Here is a 25,165-nt window from a genome sequence, read left to right as displayed (position 1 = left end):
TTTGGCTAATCCTTTCACCTTCTTTCACCCTGTCCCCTCATCTTCATCACCTCTGACAGCTGTCCATCTGCTTCATAAGTTCATGCCTCTTTTTCTATTTTGTTCCACAGTTTATTGTCTTTATTAGATTCCACATATTAGTGAGATCATATGGTGTTTGTCTTTTTCTGACTGGCTTATTTTATAATACTTAGCATAATAACCTTCAGGTTCATCTAAGCTGTCACAAAAGGTAAGATTTCCTTTTTTTTACAGCCATGTAGTATTCCATTGTATAAATATAGCACAGCTTTTTTATCCACTCGTCCACTGATGGACACTTGGGCTGTTTTCAGATCTTGGCTATTGTGAATAACGCTGCAATGAACATGGGGGTGCATAAATGCTATCAATTTAGTGTTTCAGGATTCTTGGATTTTTTTTTATATAGGGTTTTTTATAGGTTCCTTATAAATTTCAAATGTTAAGCCTTTATCAGATGAACTGATGAATATGTTCTCCTATTCAGTGGGTTGTCTTTTCATTTTGTCGATAGTTTCCTTCGCTATACAAAAGTGTTTTAGTTTGATACAGTCCCATTTGTTTATTTTATTTATTTTTTGTTTCCATTGCACAAGATAATATATCAGAAAAAATATTGCTATGAGGAATGTTCAAGATTTTACTGCCTATGTTTTCTTTTATGATTTTTATAATTTCAAATCTAACATGTAAGTTTTTAATCCATTCTGAGTTTATTCTTGTGCATGATGTAAAAAGGTGACCTAGTTTCCTTTTCTTGGGTATATCTGTCCCATTTTACCAACACCATTTATTGAATAGACTGTCTTTACCCATTGTATGTTTTTGCCTCCTTTGTCAAATATTAATTGACTATAAAGGGTTGGATTTATTTCTGGACTCCCTATTCTGTTCTATTGATCTATGTGTTTGATTTTATGCCACTACCATGCTGTTTTGATTACTATAGCCTTGTAGTAGAGTTTGATATCAGGTAGCATGATTCCTCCAGCTTTGTTTTTTTTCTTTCTCAAGGTTGCTTTAGCTATTCAGGGTCTGTTGTGGTTCCATGTAAAAATTTGGAATATTTCTTCTAGTTCTGTGAAATATGTCATTGGTATCTTATTGGAATTGTGTTGTATCTCTAGGTTGCTTTGAGTAGTATGGACATTTTAATGAGGTTAATTCTTCCTGTCCATGAATAGGCTATATGCTTCCACTTGTTTCTATCTTCTTCAATTTCTTTAGTATTTTGTCATTTCCAAGTACAAGTCTTTTATATCCTTGGTTAAATTTATTCCTAGGTACTTTATTCTTTTGGAAGCAATTGTGAATGGAATTATTTTCTTAGTTTCTTTTTCTGATAGTTTATTGTTGGTGTATAAAAATGCAAATGATTTCTGGATATTTATTTTGTATTCTGCTAGTTTACTGAATTCATTTTTCAGTTTTAGTAGTTTTTTGGTGGAAGCTTTAGGGTTCTCTGTATACAGTATCATGTCATCTAATAATAATGACAGTTTTACTTTTTTCTTTCCAATTTGGTTGCCGTTTATATCTTCTTCTTGTCTTATTGCTGTGACTAGGACTTCCAGTACTATGCTGAATAAGAGTGGTGAAAGGGGACATCCCTCTCTTGTTCCTAATCTTAAGGAAAATGATTGTAGTTTTTGCCCATTGAGTATGATACTGGCTGTGGGTTTGTCATATCTGGTTTTTATTATGTTGAGATATGTCCTCTCTATTCCCACTTCGCTGAGCGTAGTTTTTTTTTTAAACATAAATGGGTGCTAGATTTTATGAAATGCTTTTTTTGCATCTATTAACATGATTACACGATTTTTATCTTTCATTTTGTTTGAGTGGTGTATCACATTTATTGGTTTTCAGATATTATACCACCCTTGCATCCCCAGAATAAACCCCACTTGATCGTGGTGTGATGATCTTTTTTATGTATTGCTGGATTCAGGTTGCTAATATTTTGTTGAGGATTTTAGCATCCATGTTCACCAGGGATAGTGACTTGTAATTTTCTTTCTTATTCATGTTTTTATCTGGTTTTGGAATTAGGATAATGCTGGCCTTATCCTAGGCTTATTTACTCTTGTGGATTGCTCCTTTTATCGTTATGTACTGTGCTTCTTTGTCTCTTATACAGCCTTTGTTTTAAAGTCTATTTTGTCAGATATAAGTATTGCTACTCCAGCTTTTATATTTTATTTCCATTTGCATGAAATATCTTCTTCCATCCTTTTACTTTCAGATTGTGTATACCTTTTATTCTGAGGTGGGTTTCTTGGAGACAGCATATATATGGATCTTACTTTCTTATCTATTCAGCTACCTTATGTCTATTTCTTTTTTAAGTGAGAGGAGAGGAGACACACTCCCATGCGCACTACAACTGGGATCTACCTAGCGACTCGACTAGGGTCAATGCTCAAATCAACTGAGCTATCCTCAGCGCCCGAGGCTGATGCTTGAACCAATTGCGCCACTGGCTGTGGGAGGGGAAGAAGAAAAGAAGGAGGAGAGGGAACTGGCAAGAAGCAGATGATTGTTTCTCTTGTATGCCCTGTCTAGGGATCAAACCTGAGACATCCATTCACCAGGCTGACGCCCTATACACTCAGCCAACTGGCCAGGGCCTATCCTATGTCTTTTTTTTTTTTTTTTTTGTATCTTTTCTGAAGTTGGAAATGGGGAGGCAGTTAGACTCCTGCATGCGCCCGACCGGGATCCACCCGGCATGCCCACCAGGGGCGATGCTCTGCCCATCTGGGATGTCGCTCTGTTGCAACCAGAGGCACCCTAGCACCTGAGGCAGAGGCCACAAAGCCATCCCCAGCGCCAGGGCCAACCCTGCTCCAATGGAGCCCTGGCTGCGGGAGGGGAAGAAAGAGACAGAGAGGAAGGGGAGGGGGAGAGGTGGAGATGCAGATGGGCGCCTCTCCTGTGTGCCCCGGCCGGGAATTGAACCCGGGACTCCTGCACGCCAGGCCGACGCTCTACCACTGAGCCATCTGGCCAGGGCCTTACTCTATGTCTTTTGATTGGAGCATTTAAGCTATTTATATTTAAAGTGATTATTCACAGGTATGTGTTTATTGTCATAATCTTTCTTTTTTCTTTTCTTTTTTTACAGAAACAGAGAGAGAGTCAGATAGAGGTATAAATAGGGACAGACAGACAGGAACGAAGAGAGATCAGAAGCATCAATCATCAATTTTTCGTTGTGGCACTTTAGTTGTTCATTGATTGCTTTCTCATCTGTGCCTTGACCGGGGGCTACAGCAAACCGAGTAACCCCTTGCTCAAGCCAGTGACCTTGAGTCCAAGCTGGTGAGCTTTTGCTCAAACCAGATGAGCCCACGCTCAAGCTGGCGACCTCGGGGTCTCAAACCTGGGTCCTCTGTATCCCAGTCCGACGCTCTATCCACTGCACCACCTCCTGGTCAGGCTGTCATAGTATTCTTTTAACTATGTTCCTCTATGTCTTCTACTACTACTACTACTACTGTTACTACTACTACTACTACTGTTACTACTACTTCTTAAAGCAGGCCCTTTAACATTTCTTGTAATACGGCTTTGGTAGTAACAAATTCCTTTAGCTTTTTCTTGTCTGGGAAGCTCTTTATTTCCCCTTCAATTTTAAATGATAGCCTTACTGGGTTTAGTAGTCTTGGTTATAGGTCCTTGCTTTTCTATAACTTTGACTAGTTCAAGCCAATCTCTTATGGCCTGCAATGTTTCTGTTGTGAAATCAACTCACAGATTTATCGGAGCTCCCTTTAGGTAACTATCTTTCTCTTGCAACTTTTAAGATTCTCTCTTTGTCTTTAATCTTTGCCATTTTAGTTATAATGTGTCTTAGTGTGGTTCTCTTGGGTTCAACTTGTTTGGGACTCTCTGCCCTTCCTGAATTTATGTGTCTTTTTCCTCCACCAGCTTTGGGAAGATTTTGATCATTATTTCTTCAAATATGTTCTTGGAACCTTGCATTCTCTCTCTTCTCCTTCTGGCACCCCTATGATGTGGGTTTTGTTCTGATGCTTCATGTTGTCTCAATGGTTCTTAAAGTGTTCATTCTTTTTAGTTGTTTTTCTTTTTGCTGCTCTAATTTGGTGTTTTTTTTCTACCTTATCTTCTAAATTGCAGATTTGATCTTCTGTTTCATCCATCCTGTTTATTCCTTCCAGTGTATTCTTTCTTTCTTTCTTTTTTTAGTGTGTGTGTGTGTGAGAGAGACAGGATTAGAGAGAGATGAGAAGTGTCTACTCATAGTTGTGGCACATTTAGTTGTTCATTGATGCTTCTCATATATGCCTTGACCAGGGGGCTCCAGTTGAGCCAGTGATTCCTTGCTCAAGCCAGCAACCTTGGGCTCAAGACCATAACCTTGAACTCAAGCCTGTGATCATGGGATCATTTCAAGCCGGTGACCTCATGCTCAAGCTAGTGAGCCTGCACTCAAACCAAATGAACCTGTGCTCAAGCTGGTGACCTCAGGGTTTTAAACCTGGGATCTTAACATCCCAGTTTGATACTCTATCCACTGCACCACCACCAGTCAGGCCTTCCAGTATAATCTTGATGTTAGATATTGTTTTTTTTAAACAATGTAGTTAGGTTTTATTATTGTTATTATAGGAGATGAGGGACTAGAACCAACACTCCCTACAGTGCATGCCACCCACACGTGGCCAGCTTGCAGGAGAAGCTGCAGCTACTTTCTTGTAGATTATACTCTAGAACAAGGGATGAACTCCACTCTTTCACAGACTCTCAGAATTTCCAAAATTGTTAAGGGCTCATCTGTGGATGGGAGTTCATTAACTTGACTATCAGCAAGTCACACCAAAGAGTCTGCTCACAAAAATGCAAAATCCCAACATTGTAGCACAGAAGGAGTTTATTGTGTCTTGAAGACACTACCGTTTAGACTCCTCTCCCAGAGAAGGGTCTTTCAGGGACAGGGAACCATCCTCCTCATTTGTCATTTTCATAGTCAGCTGGATTCTCCCTCTTGCCTTTTTCAAACTCCTGGGTCTTCCATGTGTAGACAAAATAAAACTCTATAAATGCTTTAAAAATCAAAAGTGAGAGAAAGCAGTGAGCAAATATAAACAAAGGGGTCCCATCCTTTTTAAAAACCACTTTTAAACTAGATGATCACACACCATTTGATAGGTGACCAAAGAAACAGAGTCTACCTGGGAAATTCTGTCACCAAACCTTCCTGTGTCTCCCCTGTAGGACATTTGAGAATTTTTAATAAAATAATAGAGATAAAATTAACATAAGAAACTTCACCATTTAACCAAATTCACAATTTTGTGCAACTATCATCACTGTCTGCTGCACGTTAACACAAAACTGCTAGATGCTAAGAAAGTAGTGGGTAAAGCTGACCTCAAGGGAGACGGAGTGGCGCCCTGGCCAACCTGCTCCAGTGGAGCCATAGCTGCGGGAGGGGAAGAGAGAGAGAGAGAGAAGTGAGAGGGGAAGGGGGTGGAGAAGCAGATAGTCGGTTCTCTTATGTGCCCTGACCGGAAATTGAACCTGGGATATCCACACGCTGGGCCCATGCTCTACCACTGAGCCAACCAGCCAGGCATTCTTCATTTCTGAGTGGTCCTTTTTTATGCTTTACATGGATTTTTTCATGCTGTTATTATTCTGAGTCCCTTGAGCATCCATATAACCATTACTTTGAACTCTAAATCTGAGAAATTGCTTGCCTCCATTTCATTTAGCTTTTTTCTGGAGATCTCTTCTATTCTGTCATTTAAGTCCTGTTTCTTTGTCTTGCCATTTGGCTGCCTCTTTGTGTTTGTTTTATGTATTAGATAGTTCTGCTATGACTCCCAGTCTTGGTGGTGTGGCTTATGTAGGAAGCATCCTATAGGATCCAGAGGCAATCTCTCCTTGTTATGTGTGTTGGATGCTCCAGAAATGTCCCTTGTGTGTGTTATGTGGGCACATCTGTCGTAATTGAGTTTTGATTGCTATGGCCCATTCGTGCATGCAATGCGAGGTTCAACTCTGACTGTGAGGTTCAACTCTGACTATGGCGTGACTGGTGCTGACCTCACGAAGTGGGAATTTGCCTCAGCTGGATTTGGTGCTTCCTGAATTTTTCCTTTGGATAGCTGCTTATGAAGCTTATTGGATCCTGCTGTGATATCTGAATCTGGCCACTGGATGTGTTGGTTCTGGGTCTCTTAGGAAGACTCTGGTGCTAACCAATGTCAGTCACTGTCTTTTCCTGGCTCTTGCCAACCTGTTTGAAACTACAAATGATCCACAGTTTGTGGCTGTCTCTCCTGGGCTTGGGTGTGTGCCAGAAGGACAACACTGTGCACCAAGGCTAGCTGTTACTAACACCGGATTGGGGACAGGTCAGCAAAGTCCCAGGCACCCAGAGACCCACCTACGGCTGCCTCCACCTGACAGCTGCTTGCTAGGCTCAGTCACTGTGGACTCAGGGGGATAAGGCTAGTGGATCTCCCATGAGGGGGAGGTGCTGGTCATGCTTCAGGGATGGTGGTGGCTGTGGCTTACATCCCAGATACAAGTGATGCAACCTCAGCGCAGCAAAGCCACTCTGAGTCAGGCAGGTGGGTCCTCCAAAGCTCAGAGGGTGGGTCTGCTGGAAGCCACGAGGATGGTTCTATCAGCTCTTTGATGAGGGGAAAGTGCCAATCAGGTTCACATGAAAGTGGGAAGTGACTCCCACATCAAAGTCAGACAATTCAGTCACCAACACTCCCTGAGTCTGCCCATGCTTCTACACCCTGGCCAAGGCAGCTGAATATTCAGCAGGGCCTAAGCTCTGCAGGGGGAAGCAAGAGGGAGTCCACAGTGTGGGGGGCAATTTCTTTTCCCCAGGCAGATGCCACAGGGAGGGGAATACTCCACCTAAAAAAGATGGCCTCTATTAAAAAATGTATTAAAAATGTATTAAAAAATGACTCAGCACAGGGACCCTGGTGGCTTTTCTCCCAGATCTCTGCCCAAAGCCACAAACTCCATACTCTCGTCACCCAACTCCGGTCTGTTCTGCCTGCCCTTTGTTGGAGCCCAGGGAGAACGGCTGTGAACTAAATTTTCTGCATTGGCCCTTCCAGAGTGTACCTGTATCTTTAGCAACTTCTTGTTTCTTCTGACAGACAAAAACTCCATTGCTTTTCACAGCCAGATGTTATGTGGCCACATCTTTCTAGTTCAGGTGCTCTAGTTCTGGGAGGGCCCACATTGGAGGTTCGGCCCCATGCTTCTCAGGGCACCCCCGCCTCGTATTTGAGACATCCCTCTGAATCTCAGCCATTGCTGGTGGGAGCGGGGCAGACCTTTTTCATCTCTGCCCTTCCTGCCAGTCTCAATGTGGCTTCTGTGACTCCTTCGTTATAAGACCTAGACCATCATTTTAAGTGACTTTCTAGTATGCTATTGAAAGATAATATTGCAGCTGACCAGTGGTGGCACAGTGGATAGAGCATCAGTCTGGGATGCTGAGGTCCCAGGTTTGAAACCCTAAGATCAGTGGCTTGAGTGCAAGCTCCTTCAGCTTGAGCATGGGGTTGCCAACTTGAGAGTGGGATCATCAACATGACCCCATGGTTGCTGGCTTGAGCCCAAAGACCACTGGCTTGAGCCAGGGGTCACTGGCTCAGCTGGAGCCCCCCTCTTCAAGGCACATATGAGAAGCAATCAGTGAACACCTAAAGTGCCATAACTGAGCTGATGCGTCTCATCTCTCTCCCTTCCTTTCTCTCTAAAAAAAAATTTTTTTTAATTTAATAATTTTTAAAAATAACATTGCATTTTACTTAATTATTCTTCAGTTATTGGTCAGCCATATTGGTTGTTTCTTAGTTCTTCTATTACTATATATTGTATACAATGTTTCAGTGCATATCATTAGACATTAAGCTTTTCCATATTTAAAATTATTTTTTTCTTTTTTCTCTTTCTAAAAAATTCAATAAATAAAAAATCTTAAAAAACACAACAAAAACCTAACCTATGGTGGCACAGTTGATAAAGTCTTGACTTAGAATGCTGAGGCCACTGGTTCAACACCCCAAGTTTGCCTGGTCAAGGCACATACAAGAAGCAACTACTATGAGTTGATGCTTCCTGCTCCTCCCCCTCTTCTCTCTCTCTAAAAAAAAATAATAATAATAATAAATAAAATATCTTAAAATAAAATAAAATTATTTCCTTAAAGTAGACTCTTGAAACTAGATTCTATGGATGAAGTGTATATAAATATTTTTGTGCTTCTTGAGATAATGTACCTAATTGTAGAAAGCATATTTATTCAGAGAGGAAAATAATTCCCTAGTTACTAGAATATTGTCCTAATATTTAGGAACTTGGAAAATGGGACTAAATATTAGCAGTTATTTAGTGAGCAAAATAACAGACTAGAGAAAATACTTTTGGCTTATGGAAAGTTTGAATTAGGCTATGGGATACAGGCCACCCAAATCTCTTACTCCCAGACCCAGCTCTGGGATACATTGGGAAAACAGGTTATTGCTAAAAATAAGCAGAACATACTTGAAGATTTCCATTTTGCTGGGAAGTAGGGTTTGTTGATTTCCCTGTGCTAGATGAGTCTCTGTCTGTGGTTACTTCCAGCATCCACCAGCTGAGGAACAAAGTATCAGAGGAGCATGATCGACTCAAGAAGAAAGAGATGGAAGCAGCACCCAAAGCATCCCATGGCTACGGAGGTCGGTTTGGTGTGGAAAGAGACCGAATGGACAAGGTGAGTTGAAAGGCAGAAATTTGCTTAATAAAAAAAGAAGATAGATTCATTCATTTGTTGGTTTTATGGTATAAAACTTGTTCAAAAGTTTAATATTCATTTGGGCTTTAAAATATAGTGTCCATATAGTATTTGTATTATTTTTCCTCCTATATAAACACATAAAATATAGACAGCAAAAAATGGAAGCCAAGAATTGAAAAGGGCTGGCTGGAGTCGGCCCAGCCACATCATAAACCCTAGACTGATGAGACAGGGAGCACAAGTGAGAAGGGAAAAATATGTTTTAAAATAATTTACTGCCCTTAAATGTTTGTGTATCATGTCTGTGTTGCCAATTCTCCTATTATTTTTTACTGTATGTTTAGTGTTTTATGTATATAAATATATATTAATATTATATATTGTATAATGTGCACATAGGTATGAAAAATATTGATGTGAAATTGAAATTATCCATGAGAAGCCCTCAAATATGAATAGTTGTTTTGTGTTTTTATTAAGTGATAGGAGGGGAGATAGTGAGACAGACTACTGCATGTGCCCCAACTGGGATGTACCTGGCAACCCACGTCTGAGGCTGATGCTCAAATAACCAAGCTGTACTCTATGCTTGAGGCCTGCTCTCAGACGAACTGAGCTATCCTCAGTGCCCAGGACCAACACTCAAACCAATTGAGCCACTGGCTATGAGAGAGGCAAAGAGAGAGAAGGGGGAGAGTGCGGGGAAGAGAAGCAGAGGGTGCTTCTCACGTGTGCCCTGACCAGGAATCAAACCCAGGACATCTGTACACTAGGCCACTGCTCTATCCACTGAGCCAATTGGCCAGGGCCTGAATAGTTTTTATTTTATCCACTGGATGCTATAAAAGTATGATAAAAGGATACTTGTATATTGAATCATATTTTCCATTGACTTTCCTAACTTGAAGGATAACTTGTAAGAAAAAAAGTTTCCTTTCAAGGAGAGCCTGACCAGGTGGTGGTGCAGTAAATAGAGCATTGTCTTGGGATGCTGAGGGCCCAGATTTGAAACTCAAGGTTCCAGCTTGAGCATGGGGTTGCCAGCTTGAGTGTGGGTCATCAAAATGATCCTATGGTCGCTGGCTTGAACCCAAAGGTCACTGGCTCAGCTGCAGTTCCTGGGTCATGGCACATATGAAAAGCAATCAATGAACAACTAAAGTGCTGCAACTATGTGTTAATGCTTCTCATTTCTCTCCCTTCCAGTCTGTCTGTCTGCCTATCTTTCTCTCCCTCCCAATAAAAGCCTTTAGTTCACCCTTAAGAGGTATTTAGTTTGTTTGCTTGACCAGGAGGTGGTACAGTGGACAGAGCATCAGACTGGGACGCAGAGGACCCAGGTTTAAAACCCCAAGGTTGCCGGCTTGAGCACAAGCTCACCAGCTTGAGTGCGGGGTTGCTGGCTTGAGTATGGAATCATAGACAAAACCCCATGTTTGCTATCTTGAGCCCAAAGGTTGCTGGCTTGAAGCCTAAGGTCACTAACTTGAGCCCAAGGTTGCTGGCTTGAGCAAGGGGTCACTCACTCTGCTGTAGCTCCCCAGTCAAGGCACATATGAGAAAGCAATCAATGAACAACTAAGGTGCCGCAACGAAGAGTTGATGCTTCTCATCTTTCTCCTTTCCTGCAGGTCCTTGTCTGCCTTTTCCTCTGTTGCAAAAAAAAAAAAAAAAATGGAGGTATTTTGTTTTAGTCACTGTGTGAAATGCAGTGTAGGCATTGTATTTTCCCACAATATTCCTAGAAAAAGAGCAGTCATTCCTTCTTCAATTCAACAAGCAAAATTGATTTACACAGACCCCAAAATGTTGCAAAACCAGTTTCCAGGAGCTTGTACAGGGCAGTGCTTCTCACCAAGCTCTGTATTGATATTGCTTATCCTAGCATGGGATTGGAAATACAGGAGGAAAAAGAAATTTCTAATTTCTTCGTAGCTCAGACTCTTCAGACTCTGCAAGGCATCGTTATTTGGCTTGAAGTAGTACTCAATTCTCAAATTATTAAAGCTTCTATATATATTATAAAAGATATAATTTTTAAAACCAAATAGAAAATAAAATAGTAGATGGAATAAAAAGTGGAACAGAACAGAAAAGATTTAAGTTACATGCCATGTTGAACTGCTGGCAGTATTGTCTGCCAGCCTCCTTTGGTATAGTCAGTTACTGATAAACCTTAGGGTCCAGGTGTCCTATAGGAGAAAAGGTGCAGACAAAAGCACCTGGCTATTTATGTGAACCTTCAATCCTGACTAAGGCATCCAGTCAGTGTCCTTTGGTCTCTCCCCAGTAACTATTCTCATTTCTATTTTTTTTATATAAAGTTTTTATTTTTTAATTAATCAATTAATTAATTAATTTTTACAGAGTCAGAGAGAGGGATAGACAGGGACAGACAGACAGGAATGGAGACAGATGAGAAGCATCAATCATTAGTTTTTCGTTGCGAGTTGCGACTTCTTAGTTGTTCATTGAGTGCTTTCTCATATGTGCCTTGACTGTGGGCCTTCAGCAGACTGAGTAACCCCTTGCTGGAGCCAGCGACCCTGGGTCCAAGCTGGTGAGCTTTTTGCTCAAGCCAGATGAGCCCGTGCTCAAGCTGGCGACCTCGGGGTCTCGAACCTGGGTCCTTCCACATCCCAGTCCGACGCTCTATCCACTGCGCCACCGCCTGGTCAGGCTCATTTCTATTTTGATGCACAAAGTTTAGTTTTAGCTTTCTTTTTGTTTCTGGTTTAACCACAGATCTGTCTTCCTAGTCTCTATATTCTTCTGCTTCCCAGCCTATCCTGTGGGAGTCTCCTGAATGATGGGTTCTTGATGGTATTAAAGAAGAATCAGGATGTGCGAGGCTCTAGAAGTCACCTTGCTTTTCCACCATGTATTCCTTGGCACCACTGTCAGAGACTATGAGTCTGACCCAGAATGCATGTTCTTGTATTCTTCCATCCTATCCTATCTCTGTATCATTTTATTTCTTTATAGTCAGTTTTATCTTGTCACTCATTCCATCCTTGATTTTTCTCAGAGTGCTGTGGGCCATGAGTATATTGCTGAGGTAGAGAAGCACTCTTCCCAGATTGATGCTGCCAGAGGTTTTGGGGGCAAATACGGAGTGGAGAAAGACAGGACAGACAAGGTAAGTGACAACTCTCTTCCCACATCACCTAACTCCGAGCATGTGGGACTTATGAACACTCTCCCTTGAATGTGGGTCTATGCTTCTCCTGTGAAGAATAGGGCAGTGGATCAAGGAGGGGGGTTCATTATGAGGGTAGCTCCTGTGACCTCCTTCAGCACGTTCCTTGGTGCCACTGTTGGAGGCCACGTGCTGAGCTGAAAGGTGGTAATTTAAACCAGACAAAGACTCTCAAACTCTGTTTGAATAAGGAATCATTCAAACCATTGATTTTTGTTATACCTGTACACATAAAAAGAGAAGAGGAAAATCTCAAAGCTCCTCTTTTGGTCAAACATCCAAACCTTATAAATATTTATGCCTTTTGGGAAAATAGAGATGTCAGCTTAAATGTTTCTACCATAGCAGCAAATAATCAAGTAAAACAACTAATTAGGGTTACATTGTTTTTGGAAGGTAAAGGTTACATTTCACAAGATTTAGCACCAAATCCCTGAAATCCTGGTGTTTAAAGACTCCTTTGTACAATAATAATAATAAGAAGAAGAAGAAGAAGTAAATAGATAGATAGATAGATAGATAGATAGATAGATAGATAGATAGATAGTTTTAAAGAGATAAAATATGACAGCATGATTGCAGATAACAGAGTGGTCATGGGAATGCAACTGATAACTTGTTGATGTTCTCAGTTTGAATACTTAGTCCAGGGGTAGTCAACCTTTTTATACCTACCACCCACTTTTGTATCTCTGTTAGTAGTAAAATTTTCTAACCACCCACCGGTTCCACAGTAATGGTGATTTATAAAATAAGAAAGTAACTTTACTTTTAAAAATTTATAAAGCAGAGTTACAGCAAGTTAAAGCATATAATAATAATTACTTACCAAATAGTTTGTGTCAGATTTTCGCTAAGTTTGGCAGATTAAATCTTTATAAAACAACTGACTATAGTTAAATCTATTTTTTAATTTATACTTTGGTTGCTCCGCTACCACCCACCATGAAAGCTGGAATGCCCACTAGTGGGTGGTAAGGACCAGGTTGACTACCACTGACTTAGTAGAACAAATTCTTTGATCTTTACTTTTATGGTGCAGAATAGTGTCTCCACCACAGCTGCACACACAGAGGACATCTCCTTTACAGTTAGCTGGGATTCTTTTTTAACCTTTCATTGTTGGTTAGGTGGGCCTGAATCCTTACAGCTAAGTGTTAGATGTTATTTTGTTGTAGATGGAAAAAATATCAGAAAAATTAAAAACATACTATAAAGGAAAGGAAACATGTAGAGGGTAAATTTTAAGGTAGTAATGGAATATGGAGCATGTTACAGTCTTTTCTAATCAGGATGAAAATTTTCTTCCATCTTGGCTCCTTTCTGCCTTTGCCTAATGTTTCATTGTTCATTCTTTCTACTTTTGGTGATTGATTCAGTGAATCACCTAAACAAACAGTGTGTCATAAAACAAAGTAACAGTACGTACTAATAGCTCTTAAGATGCAAAAGCTAGGCTTACTTAGAGACCCATAGTTACTGAGCCAGTTGGAGATGTAGCTAGGTGGTAATGTTAGGTGCTGGTCAAAACTTTTCTCCAGTCCCAAGAGCAGCTAGGATCCAGATTCTCCTGGCTGCCTCTCATCCCACCAAAATCCACGTTCTTGTATAAGAAGTGAAAAGAGGCAGAATGTAATTAATTAGGAATAGAATATTATCTTTTACATGTGAATATGCTTTATAGTTTACAAGGCTCTATTATCTCATTTTAGTTTCACAGGAGTTAGAAAGAAAAGCACTAATTTACTGGGTAACCCAATGCAAACACTTCACATAGCTGGCACCATTTAGTTCCCACAATATCCCAAACAAAGAGGGATCATTTCTTTCATTTCACAGTTGAGGTTATTGAGACAGGAATACCTATTTTCATTTTATATTTGGAGAGACTGAGGCTCAAATATTAAAGGACATACCTAAAGGTAAACAACTAAAAGTAGGGGAGGTGGGGCTTGATCTAGAACTCCCTGTTTCCAGAGCCTATGTTCATTGGTCGGTACACTGCCTCTACACCAGCCTGTCAGAGTGCTAAATGTTTCTACATTAAACCCCTTACACAGCCCTGGGCCCCTATAAATGAACCTCTGGGCTGAGCTGGGAGTAAGGCTAGGTGAGAGAGGGAGGAAATTGTCAGCTCCAACTAACAAATTCTCTCTCCTTTTCTTTGTAGTCAGCAGTTGGCTTTGATTACAAAGGAGAAGTGGAAAAACACACATCCCAGAAAGGCAAGGACCCTGCCCTTCAGCCCTAGCAGTCTGACTGCCCTGCCATTCCGCTCAGCCTTCAGCTAGCAACAGCTGCTATCAACTCCCTTTTAGTTCCATGACCCAATTCCTCACTATTTCATTTATTTTTAAATCCAAGTGTGTACTTGCTTCTTTCTCCTTCATCACTTTCTATGGGATTAAGTTTTCTTGGGCCCTTTTTTCTCTAATGGGTTGAAAACAAGGTATTCTATTCCTTTATTTTAGGAGCTTATCCTTAAGTTTTCACATGTATCTTTGACTTAAATTTAAAACTAATCATTGCCTGAGCTGTCGTGTTGCTGTGGATAAAAGGTCGACCTGGAATGCTGAGGTCACCAGTTCAGAACCCTGGGCTTGCCTGGTCAAGGCACATACCAGAAACAACTACTACAAGTTGATGCCTGTTCTGTCTCCTCTCTCTAAAATTTTAAAAAAGAGAAATCAAGAGAATCTTGGTGAATGTTCTAGATACATGAAAAAAGTGTAGTTTGCAGTTTGGGGCTGTAGTGTTCTGTAAATGTCAATTAGATCTTGCTAGTTGATAATGTAATTTGCACCTTCTATAATTTTAGATTCCTTTGTCTAAATTTTTTTGTCAATTAATGAGAGAAGGGTGTTATAGTTTTCAACTATGATCATGAATTTGTCTATTTTTTCTTCTGTCAGTTTTTGCTTCATGAATTTTAATTCTATTAATAGTTTTATATCTACATTCATATTCCTGATGAATTTTTTTATTATTGTATTATAGCTCTCTTATCTCATATAATGCATTTAGTTTTAAGGTCTACTTTGTCTCATTATTATTATTATTTTTTTGTATTTTTCCGAAGCTAGAAACGGGGAGGCAGTCAGACATACTCCCGCATGTGCCCCACCAGGATCCACCCAGCACGCCCACCAGGGGGCGATGCTCTGCCCATCTGGGGCACCGCTCTGCTGCAACCAGAGCCATTCTAGCGCCTGAAGCAGAGGCCACAGAGCCATCCTCAGAGCCCGGGCAAACCTTGCTCCAGTGGAGCCCTGGCTGCGGGAGGGGAAGAGAGAGACAGAGAGGAAGGAGAGGGGGAGGGGTGGAGAAGCAGATGGGCACTTCTCCTGTGTGCCCTGGCTGGGAATCGAACCCGGGACTCCTGCACGCCAGGCGATGCTTCACCACTGAGCCAACTGGCCAGGGCCTGTCTCATATTTTTGACATTTTTCTGATGCTTACTCTTTCTGTGGTATATCTTTTCTTTTCTTTTTTTTCTTTTTTTTTTTTTTTACCTCATTGTTGAAACTACCACAGAGCAACTTCAACAGCAAAGCTCTTTAAGGGCTTCTAGTTTGAGAAAGGTAACTTTATTTCTTTGAAATTTCTAGGCTCCAAGGTCAAGGATGTGTCACTGGTGGCAATATCAGTCCTTTTAATACTTGGTAGCATGCATTTTTTTTTTTTTAACAGAGACAGAGAGAAAGTGAGAGAGAGGGACAGATAGGGACAGACAGACAGGAACGGAGAGAGATGAGAAGCATCAATCATTAGTTTTTTGTTGCGATACCTTAGTTGTTCATTTATTACTTTCTCATATGTGCCTTGACCGTGGGCCTTCAGCAGACCGAGTAACCCCTTGCACAAGCCAGCGACCTTGGGTCCAAGCTGGTGATCTTTTCTCAAACCAGATGAGCCCATGCTCAAGCTGGCGACCTCGGGGTCTCAAACCTGGGTCTTCTGCATCCCAGTTCGACGCTCTATCCACTGCGCCACCGCCTGGTCGGTATATCTTTTCTTAGGTAAGCATTTAAATTAATTTCTCAGCTTAGAATTTGTACATGTAAGTAGCATAAAATTGGATATTTGTATTCCATACACTCAAGTGTGGGCCTGTAGTTTCCACATCTTGTAGGTAAATTTCCCCCCTATAGGTTATTCTTGAACAAACTATAAATATAAGCCCCATCACCATTTCCCTGGACAAGTGACTAGAATTTTTCTAGAACTCTTTTATAGCAGTGGGCAGAGACTCATTTCATGCTCCTCAGCCTTCTGTTCTTTTATTGACATTAGAACCCCAGACCCTAGATTCTGACTCTAGGCATTAAATATGGGACTTAAAATATCCTTGGGTTTTCGGGACATCAGCTCATAATTATTTTCATATCTATTGCTTTGATTTAGCTATTTGTTTTTGGAGCCAGGATAATTTTTTCTTATTTTCATTTGAGCTTCATGACTAACAACAACAACAAAACAGATCGTTATATTTTAGCTGACATTTCTAAGTGTTCCTATGGGAGCCGGGAAAGGCGTGCATTTCATGTGGCTATGCCTTCCACGCCTCACCGCCCAGGGAAGCCTCCTCTTTTTTTTTTTGTATTTTTCTGAAGCTGGAAACAGGGAGAGACAGTCAGACAGACTCCCGCATGCGCCCGACCGGGATCCACCCGGCACGCCCACCAGGGGCAATGCTCTGCCCACCAGGGGGCGATGCTCTGCCCCTCCGGGGGGTCGCTCTGCCGTGACCAGAGCCACTCTAGTGCCTGGGGCAAAGGCCAAGGAGCCATCCCCAGCGCCCGGGCCATCTTTGCTCCAATGGAGTCCTGGCTGCGGGAGGGGAAGAGAGAGACAGAGAGGAAGGAGGGGGTGGGGGTGGAGAAGCAAATGGGCGCTTCTCCTATGTGCCCTGGCCGGGAATCGAACCCGGGTCCCCTGCACGCCAGGCCGACGCTCTACCGCTGAGCCAACCGGCCAGGGCCTGGGGAAACCTCCTCTTATATTTTCTATACTTTGCCTTTCCTTGAGGAAGGGAGAAAATTGAAATGATCTTCTCATCTTGGCATTTAAGTAAGAGAGAAAAGAGAAAAAGAGTGAACAATTAAGCTTGCAAAAGATGGCTTAGAACACCTTTTTCTCTCTTTAATTCACTTGTACTTGAGCCCTGCTCTCCTCCCACCCCCAATCGCCCATTCCGCTTGACTTCTGTCCTCAATGGTTTTTTCCTGTGGGTCTAGAAAGGGCTCTCATGACTGCTCCTTCCATCGCAGATTACTCTCATGGCTTTGGTGGCCGTTACGGGGTAGAGAAGGATAAACGGGACAAGGCAGCTTTGGGATATGACTACAAGGGAGAAACAGAGAAACACGAATCCCAGACAGGTAAGTCGGGGCTGGAGAGGAGGGGGGGTCAGAGAGTACCACAGGGCCCTCGTCCTTCCTTTCTGGAAGCTGACAGAGAGGACCCAGAACACGGGGCAGGTGTGCGATGGAGGTGGTGGGTGAAGAGTAGTAAGTGGATGTGTGGGTGGGCCAGCGGCGGCAAACCGAAAGGGCTGGAGAGGAAAACAGTAGGATTGGGGGCAGGGCAGAAGAGGGAGGCTAAAGGAAAGGGGGCCAAAAAAAGAAAAGAAAAAATAAGGAAAAGAGAAGAGAAAAGGAAAAGAGACTATTGAAAAATGGATGAAGACAGACAGCCTGGTGGTGAGGAGTGTGACGGCTGTGATTCTCAAAGGCTCCCCGAGGTCGCCAGCTTGAGCATGGGCTCCTCTGCCTCAGCAGAGGCCCTTCAAGAGCGAGGTCCCCATCCTCTCTGGGACAACTCGGGGATGGCTGGAGGGCGGCCCTTAGTATTTTTCTTTTTAATTATTTCTTTATTGATTGTTTTGAGAGATAAAGGAAGGAAAGAGAGAGGGGGAGAGAGAGAGAGAGCGAGCAAGGGAGAAACATTGGTCTGTTGTTCCACTCATTTATGCATTCATTGATTGATTCTTGTGTGCGTCCCACCTGAGGATTGAACCCGCAACCTTGGTGTATTAGTACAATGCTGAACCAACAGAGCTACCTGGCCAGGGCAGTCCTCACTTTTTTACATTTTTCTCTTTTCTGTCACTTTTTTCTTTCTATGTTTCCAATTCCCAGCTCTCTCCCCTCCATTCACTCCCAAGTGTTTTCTCCTCACCCTCTTGGCTCTCTGCCCATCTATGCCTCTCCCTATCCTCTGATTCTCACACTTCCTCATCCTTCTCTCTGTTTTCCACATTCCTGTCTTCTGGTCTTTCTTCCCCCTACTCCCTCTTCCCACTCATTTCCAGCATTTTAACTCCTGTCTGACTCCCAGGCTTTCTGTCCTGCAGATTATGCCAAGGGCTTTGGTGGTCAGTACGGAATCCAGAAGGACCGAGTGGATAAGGTAAAGTGCCAGAACACTAATGTTTTGAGAATCACTTCCCAAACTGCACCAGAAGTGCACGGAAAAGAGTGAGAGGCAAAGCTGGAAAAAAAGATGGAAAAAGCTAGGTGTACCGTGCAGTCCTCCTGGTGACCTGCACTCCCCCATCAACTGTCCTCGGCATCTAATAAGCATGTCTTCTGAGGCTTGAGCTTTAATTTAGGAAAGGGAATGGAGGCAGAGAGAGACAGAGAGACAGATAAACTCCAAAGGAAGTTTATTGATTGCTTGGAATTTATTTAAAATGTCATTGATTGTTTGGCATTGTTTATCCCAATCTGTTGTCTCTTTCCACTCCACGGTCCTCTTGGTGCGTCACTCAGAGGCTTTGCTGCATGCCACGCGGCTGGATTTGAGATTCTAGGTACACTGTGTTTCAAAAAGGAGAGCTGAGCCGAGCAGTTTAAAACCTCCCTTTCCTTCTCTCTGCCACAAAACAATGGTATTAGAACACCTTGGCCAACTATTGAGTATCAAATGGTTAGGATGCCTCCCACGGTGGCCTCAATCTCTATACTGCTTTCTGAGTCACTGCAACCTCCTTACCCCCCGCCACACACACACACCTACTGTTCTCCTGCAGAGTGCTGTTGGCTTCAATGAAATGGAGGCCCCAACCACAGCTTATAAGAAGACAACTCCCATAGAGGCTGGTGAGTCTTAACAATTCCCTTTCTCTATGCTCCTCAACTGCGCCTCCCTTCTCAGTCTTCTCCCCAGACCACCTCCTCCTTTAGCCTATCTAGATTAGCTGATGTAAACTTGATCCCTACCCTCATATTCCTGGATTCCCTCTCCCAGAAAAATTAGGTTAAGTGGATAAAGAGGCAGAGTGACACTGGAGAAGGAACTGTGAGCAGAGGACCCAGGGAGGCAGGGATGAGGAGCCGCTGGGGAAGAACACATAGGGATAGATGGCTGGGATGATAGGAAGAGGGTGGGTGGAGGTCAGGGGGTGCACAGAGTTAAGGAATGTGAGCAGGGAAGGATGCAAGTTAGAGGACCAAGTCTTATGGTTTAAAAAGGACAAGGGTCTGAGGTCACATGGCTTGGCTTCACAGAAATCTAGGATTCAAGCCTTCATCACCCTCCTATAATCTCCTCGTTCCTGCATCAGCCTCTCTACCTTCCCTTCCTTAAGTTCCCTCTCCACTTGTTCTCCTGGATGATTAACTGATGGCTCTTCTTCCTTCAAGCACCACAATCCCACCTTTCCCCTGAACCAACAGAACCCTAGTTCTTCTTGCTTGTGTCTATAGCTTCTAGTGGTGCCCGTGGGCTGAAGGCAAAATTTGAGTCCATGGCTGAGGAGAAGAAGAAGCGGGAAGAAGAGGAGAGAGCACAGCAGATGGCCAGACAGCAGCAGGAGAGAAAGGCCCTGGTAAAGATAAGCCACGAGGCTCAGCAGCCAGCGGTCACTGTGGAAGAGCCGGTGGCGCCAGCCCCGGTGCCTAAGAAAATCTCCTCAGAAGTGAGTGCTTGGCGCTCTGGGATCCATAGCCAGGATTCCTTGCCTAGACAGGGGCCTGAAGAGTCCAAATCACTAGTAGAAAATAAAGCAAAGGCTTCCCCTGTGTTAAGCAAATTCTACATAAGTGCTGTTCCCATCTTCAGGAAGATTTCAGTCTGATTGTGTAATTGGTTCTCATATATACTAGAATGGTAGAAAAAAGCCACAAGATGTGTGCAGTGTAACAGAAGACAGGCCACCAGCCAGTGCCACCCATTATTCCTGTAGGAACTAAGAGAAAGGAGCCACCGCTTCAGATCAGAGCCCGTCTTGAGTGTGATTTGGATTGGCAGAGGTGGGAGGGAGGTGCTGTAGGACAGTATAAGAGAGAAGATGGCGGCTTGCTTGCTTGCTTACTGGACAGATGCTTTATTCTCCAAAGGTCTGGCCTCCAGCAGGGAGTTCATCATCAGAGCCTGAGCCTGTGAGAACCAGCAGGGAACCCCCAGTGCCCTCCCTGCCCTCAAGACTTCCAATGTCAGAGCCTGAGCCTGTGAGAACCAGCAGGGAGCATCCAGTGCCCTCCCTGCCCTCAAGACTTCCAATGTCAGAGCCTGAGCCTGTGAGAAGCAGCAGGGAACACCCAGTGCCCTCCCTGCCCTCAAGACCTCCAATGTCAGAGCCTGAGCCTGTGAGAACCAGCAGGGAGCATCCAGAGCCCACCCTGCCCTCAAGGCAGAAATCCCCAGAGGTAAGCAGAGCCCCAGAGATTCTCTGTCCCTTCCCCATCTCTTCATGTCATATGAAGGTGACCATAGAGTATGACCAACCATCTTTGTTTGTCTGGGTCTGTCTTGATCTTAATACTGATAGTTCTGCATTCTGGGAAACCACCCTGTAAGGCCAGTAGCCACAGCCACATCACAGCTGCCTGGCCCATGCAGGTTCGCATTTGATTCAGACAGATGGTAATGAAACAACGGAGCCAAGAACTGGTGGGCCATCATCTTTGTCCTAGCTTGCACCTGGCAGGCAAGAAATACACACAATGGGAAAACATTTTCCTTTCTATTCATGGCTCCCAAAGCCACTGACTTATTTGAGTTTCCTAGAATCAAAGTTTTCTACCTCACCAGCCTTATTCACCTCTGTTGCCCATCTCCTTCTCTCTGCACAAACTGGCTTCTCCTTCAGCACTCTACTATCTTGACTGCTTCTTCTCTCCTCTACGTAGCCTTTCTCTACTCTCCTTTCTCTGATCTCTCCTCTAATGCTAATCTCAGAAACCGAGAGAGAACAAGCTCTGGGTCTGCCCCATTTTATAGTGTAGAAATCAAAACCTTTAATCCAATATACAAACAAGGAAGTCTCTGATACAAAGTCACTTAGGGTGGGAAAGCCTTAGTCTTAAAACTAAGCCTTAGTCGGCCCTGGCTGGTTGGCTCAGTGGTAGAGCATCGGCCTTGCGTGCAGGAGTCCCGGGTTCAATTCCCGGTCAGGGGACACAGGAGAGGCGCCCATCTGCTTCTCCACCCCTCCCCCCTCTCCTTCCTCTCTGTCTCTCTCTTCCCCTCCTGCAGCCAAGGCTCCATTGGAGCAAAGTTGGCCCAGGTGCTGAGGATGGCTCCATGGCCTCTGCTTCAGGCGCTAGAATGGCTCTGGTTGCAATGAAGCAACACCCCAGATGGGCAGAGCATCGCCCCCTGGTGGGCATGCCGGGTGGATCCTGGTCGGGCGCATGTGGGATTCTGTCTGACTGCCTTCCCGTTTCCAACTACAGAAAAATACAAAAAAAAAACAAAACAAAACAACTCCCCCCCAAAAAAAACCCTAAGCCTTAGTCTATAACGATCCTGCCTGCTTGCAGCCTGTCCCCCACACCCAATGCAAACTATAAGTGAGCAAACATATACAGTGTGTCCGTAAAGTCATGGTACACTTTTGACCGGTCACAGGAAAGCAACAAAAGATGAAAGAAATGTGAAATCTGCACTAAATAAAAGGAAAACCCTCCCAGTTTCTGTAGGATGATGTAGCAACATGTGCACATGCGCAGATGATGATGTAACACCATGTATATAGCAGAGCAGCCCACGACCATGCCAGTCGAGATGTGGAAAGTTCAGTGTGTTCTGTGGCTCGCTAAATTCGAATCCATGACCAAAGTGCAATGTGAATATCGGCGTGTTTATAACGAAGTGCCACCACATAGGAATAACATTACTCGGTGGGATAAGCAGTTGAAGGAAACCGGCAGTTTGGTGGAGAAACCCTGGTCTGGTAGGCCATCAGTCAGTGACGAGTCTGTAGAGGCTATACGGGATAGCTACCTAAGGAGCCCTAAAAAATCTGTGCGTGAGCCCACATCGAACTGCACTGAATAGGTATGAAACTGGGAGAGTTTTCTTTTTATTTGGTGCAGATTTCACATTTCTATCGTCTTTTGTTGCTTTCCTGTGACTGGTCAAAAGTGCACCATGACTTTACGGACATACTTTTATATCATATTTACAAACTTATTTGACCAACACACCCAGTCCTGGAAAGACTAGGAGAGTTAGGGATCCTAGCTGTGGTATTCCCAACAATGTGCTTTTATTTCATTATTTTCTTGGTCTTTCAAGGGATCTGACTTGCTTCCCACTTCCCTTCCCTCACACATTTTACATTCCTCTCCTGTCATCTCTTGATATATATATATTTTTTGAGTGGACAGGTGTGGGAGGAAGCTAAGGAATGAAGAATGGGTGAGAGACTGTGCGTCCTGGGAGAGGACAGAAGCAAGGGTGGAGAAGTGGAAGCATGCTGATGGGTGGGGTCTGAGCAGTTCTCCACTGGGAGGTTTTGGAGATGCAACCCCGGGTGGGTTCAAGTCACCCGGCTCCACACTGTCTCTTCTCAGGACAATGAGGAGGCCCCAGCTTTGCCTCCCAGGACTCTGGAAGGCCTCCAGGTAGAGGAAGAACCAGTGTATGAAGCAGCCCCTGAGCCTGAGCCTGAGCCTGAGAATGACTATGAGGATGTCGGGGAGCTGGACAGATACGAGCAAGATGATGAAGCAGAAGGGGACTATGAGGAAGTGCTGGAGCCTGAGAATCCCTCTCTTCCCTCCTCTCGGGCTGGTGAGTGATCAAGGGAGAAGCAGCTCCTGAATTTTGTCAGGTCTAGGGGAGGCTAAGAGGAAGAATTGTTCCATTACTCAGAAGAACCTGTTTGCTTTTCTTCTCCATGTTGGTGAGACCATGTTTATATTTCTCATACTACAGGATCGTCAGGCTGTCCGGCTGGGGCTGGGATCTCAGCGGTAGCCCTGTATGATTACCAAGGAGGTAGGTTGGGAGTGCCTGAGGGGTCTTGTGCCTGAAGGCCCTTGAAACAAGAGAGGGGGATGAATTCTGAGGGTCAGGGAAGGGTCCGTGCTTGGCATCAAGAAGACCAGGCCTCTTTCCCTTCCTGAGGCTTAGAGTGAGCACAGGGGTGAAGATTCTTGTCTGACCATCCTAACATCCTGTTAATTTCCTCTCCAGAGGGAAGTGATGAGATTTCCTTTGATCCAGATGACATCATCACTGACATTGAGATGGTGGACGAGGGCTGGTGGCGGGGACGTTGCCACGGCCGCTTTGGACTCTTCCCTGCAAATTACGTCAACCTTCTCCAATAAACGGCCCTTCTGTATTCTGCACGGTGACTTCCCATGTACAAAGTGGCTCTGCGTCCAGCCACTCCCGTCCTGCTGCAAGTGTCTGATAGGATGTCATGAGTTGCCTGAGGCTTTAGACAGATTTCCCTCTCCCTCTCCATCAGGGCTCACGGCAGAGACAGCGTGAGGAAGGAGCTCTCCTCCAGTGTCCTCTCTACCCTCTGTGAGCTCATAGACACTTACCTCGTCCCTCCTCCTTCCCCATGCATGCTCCCTCTGACACCCCAAGCTCTGCCTTCTGCTTTGGTGAGCTCTGAGCTTGCTGGTTTGCATACCTGGGAAGGTATATGTAGATTGCCTGGTTTACCTGGTTGTGCTTTTGGCTTACTTTCCTTCCCTGAAGAGATGTCGTTTCTCTGCTCAGTCTTAAAATTGGAAATAAAATGGGACTATGTTGCACCTCTCTGCTGGGGTAAATAGTGCTTTTTGTGTATCCCTCAATGGCTTTGACTCTCATGGCTCCAATTCCCCTTCCCTCTTTCAGGCATATCCAGAAGACTCCCTCCTACCACTGCCCACTCCCCTGTGACTTGATGTCTAGGGCTGGGCCTTTTTCTTCCGCTGTAGTTATATCCAGTCCAAAATAGATCAGCCTAGGGAATGGGGGTAAGGTGGGAAAACAGAAGGCCAGGTTGTGTCGGCTTCTACTGACTTGAGCAGTTGTGAGAGGCCTGCCTGGCAGTAATGACTACACTCTTTTAGGACATGATGGTTCTTGAAGAAGCAGCACACATTAGGGATTACGAAGGAGGGAAAAGGGAGATTTGGCAACAATAACAACAAAAAGGCAAAAGCTAACTGAATACAGGCTTCGACGAAGTGATAAGGAGACTGAGCCAGAGACTGACCTCTGCTCAGGAAAGTCCAGGCTTCTTTGTAGCTGGAGGACTGAATCTGACAGCCGAGTGAGAGGGCAGATGGAAGACGCTCACGAGCTTCTGTGTGGTTCGGGGCTGAGGCTGACAGGAAAATGATGAGGATGCCTGACCTGTGGTGGCGCAGTGGATAAAGCATCGACCTGGAAATGCTGAGGTTGCTGGTTCGAAACCCTGGGCTTGCCTGGTCAAGGCACATATGGGAGTTGATGCTTCCTGCTCCTCCCTTTCTCTCTCTCTCTCTCTCTCTCTCTTGCTCTCTTTCTCTCTAAAATAAATAAATAAATAAATTAATTAATTAAAAAAAAAAAAAAGAAAGAAAAGTGATGAGGACATTTGGACAGCCAGTGATGGGCAAAAAGGAAATCACCAAGCCAAGTATGGAGATGAGGGGGAATGAGAGGGCAGGGCACAGTGGGTTTAACCTAGCCCAGGCCGCTGGGCTCTGTAACGCTATGGGTAGGAGATGGTAGGCAAAATCAAACAAAATGTGAATCGAAGACAGGGATTTGGTTGGTGTAGGGAATCTTTGGTTGGTAAGACATAGAAGTCTGTGCTGTAACCAGTGTCCGAAGTGGAGTCCAGCTTTCAAAGATGAAGAGCTGACCAGGAGGTGGTGCAGTGCAATCTGATAGAGCATCAGATTGGGACGTGGAGGACCCAGGTTTGAAACCCCAAG

The 25,165-nt window shown here is 43.9% G+C and overlaps 1 protein-coding gene across 1 annotated transcript in view; it reads left to right on the top strand.

Annotated features, from left to right (window-relative positions):
• The window catches only part of HCLS1 (hematopoietic cell-specific Lyn substrate 1), a 41,684-nt gene extending 17,668 nt beyond the window's left edge, over positions 1-24,016 (top strand). The window contains exons 4-14 of the mRNA XM_066347538.1: positions 8,656-8,785; positions 11,838-11,948; positions 14,179-14,233; positions 17,279-17,389; positions 18,364-18,419; positions 19,042-19,111; positions 19,718-19,929; positions 20,351-20,659; positions 22,811-23,030; positions 23,175-23,237; positions 23,436-24,016. Coding sequence (XP_066203635.1) covers positions 8,656-8,785; positions 11,838-11,948; positions 14,179-14,233; positions 17,279-17,389; positions 18,364-18,419; positions 19,042-19,111; positions 19,718-19,929; positions 20,351-20,659; positions 22,811-23,030; positions 23,175-23,237; positions 23,436-23,572 — 1,474 coding nt within the window. The 3' untranslated portion in view covers positions 23,573-24,016. The remainder of the gene's footprint in view (positions 1-8,655; positions 8,786-11,837; positions 11,949-14,178; positions 14,234-17,278; positions 17,390-18,363; positions 18,420-19,041; positions 19,112-19,717; positions 19,930-20,350; positions 20,660-22,810; positions 23,031-23,174; positions 23,238-23,435) is intronic.
• The last annotated feature ends 1,149 nt before the right edge of the window (positions 24,017-25,165 follow it).

The sequence above is a fragment of the Saccopteryx leptura genome, chromosome 8 (assembly GCF_036850995.1).
Source record: "Saccopteryx leptura isolate mSacLep1 chromosome 8, mSacLep1_pri_phased_curated, whole genome shotgun sequence".
NCBI lineage: Eukaryota > Metazoa > Chordata > Mammalia > Chiroptera > Emballonuridae > Saccopteryx > Saccopteryx leptura.
This window is presented reverse-complemented; position numbering and strand designations above follow the sequence as displayed.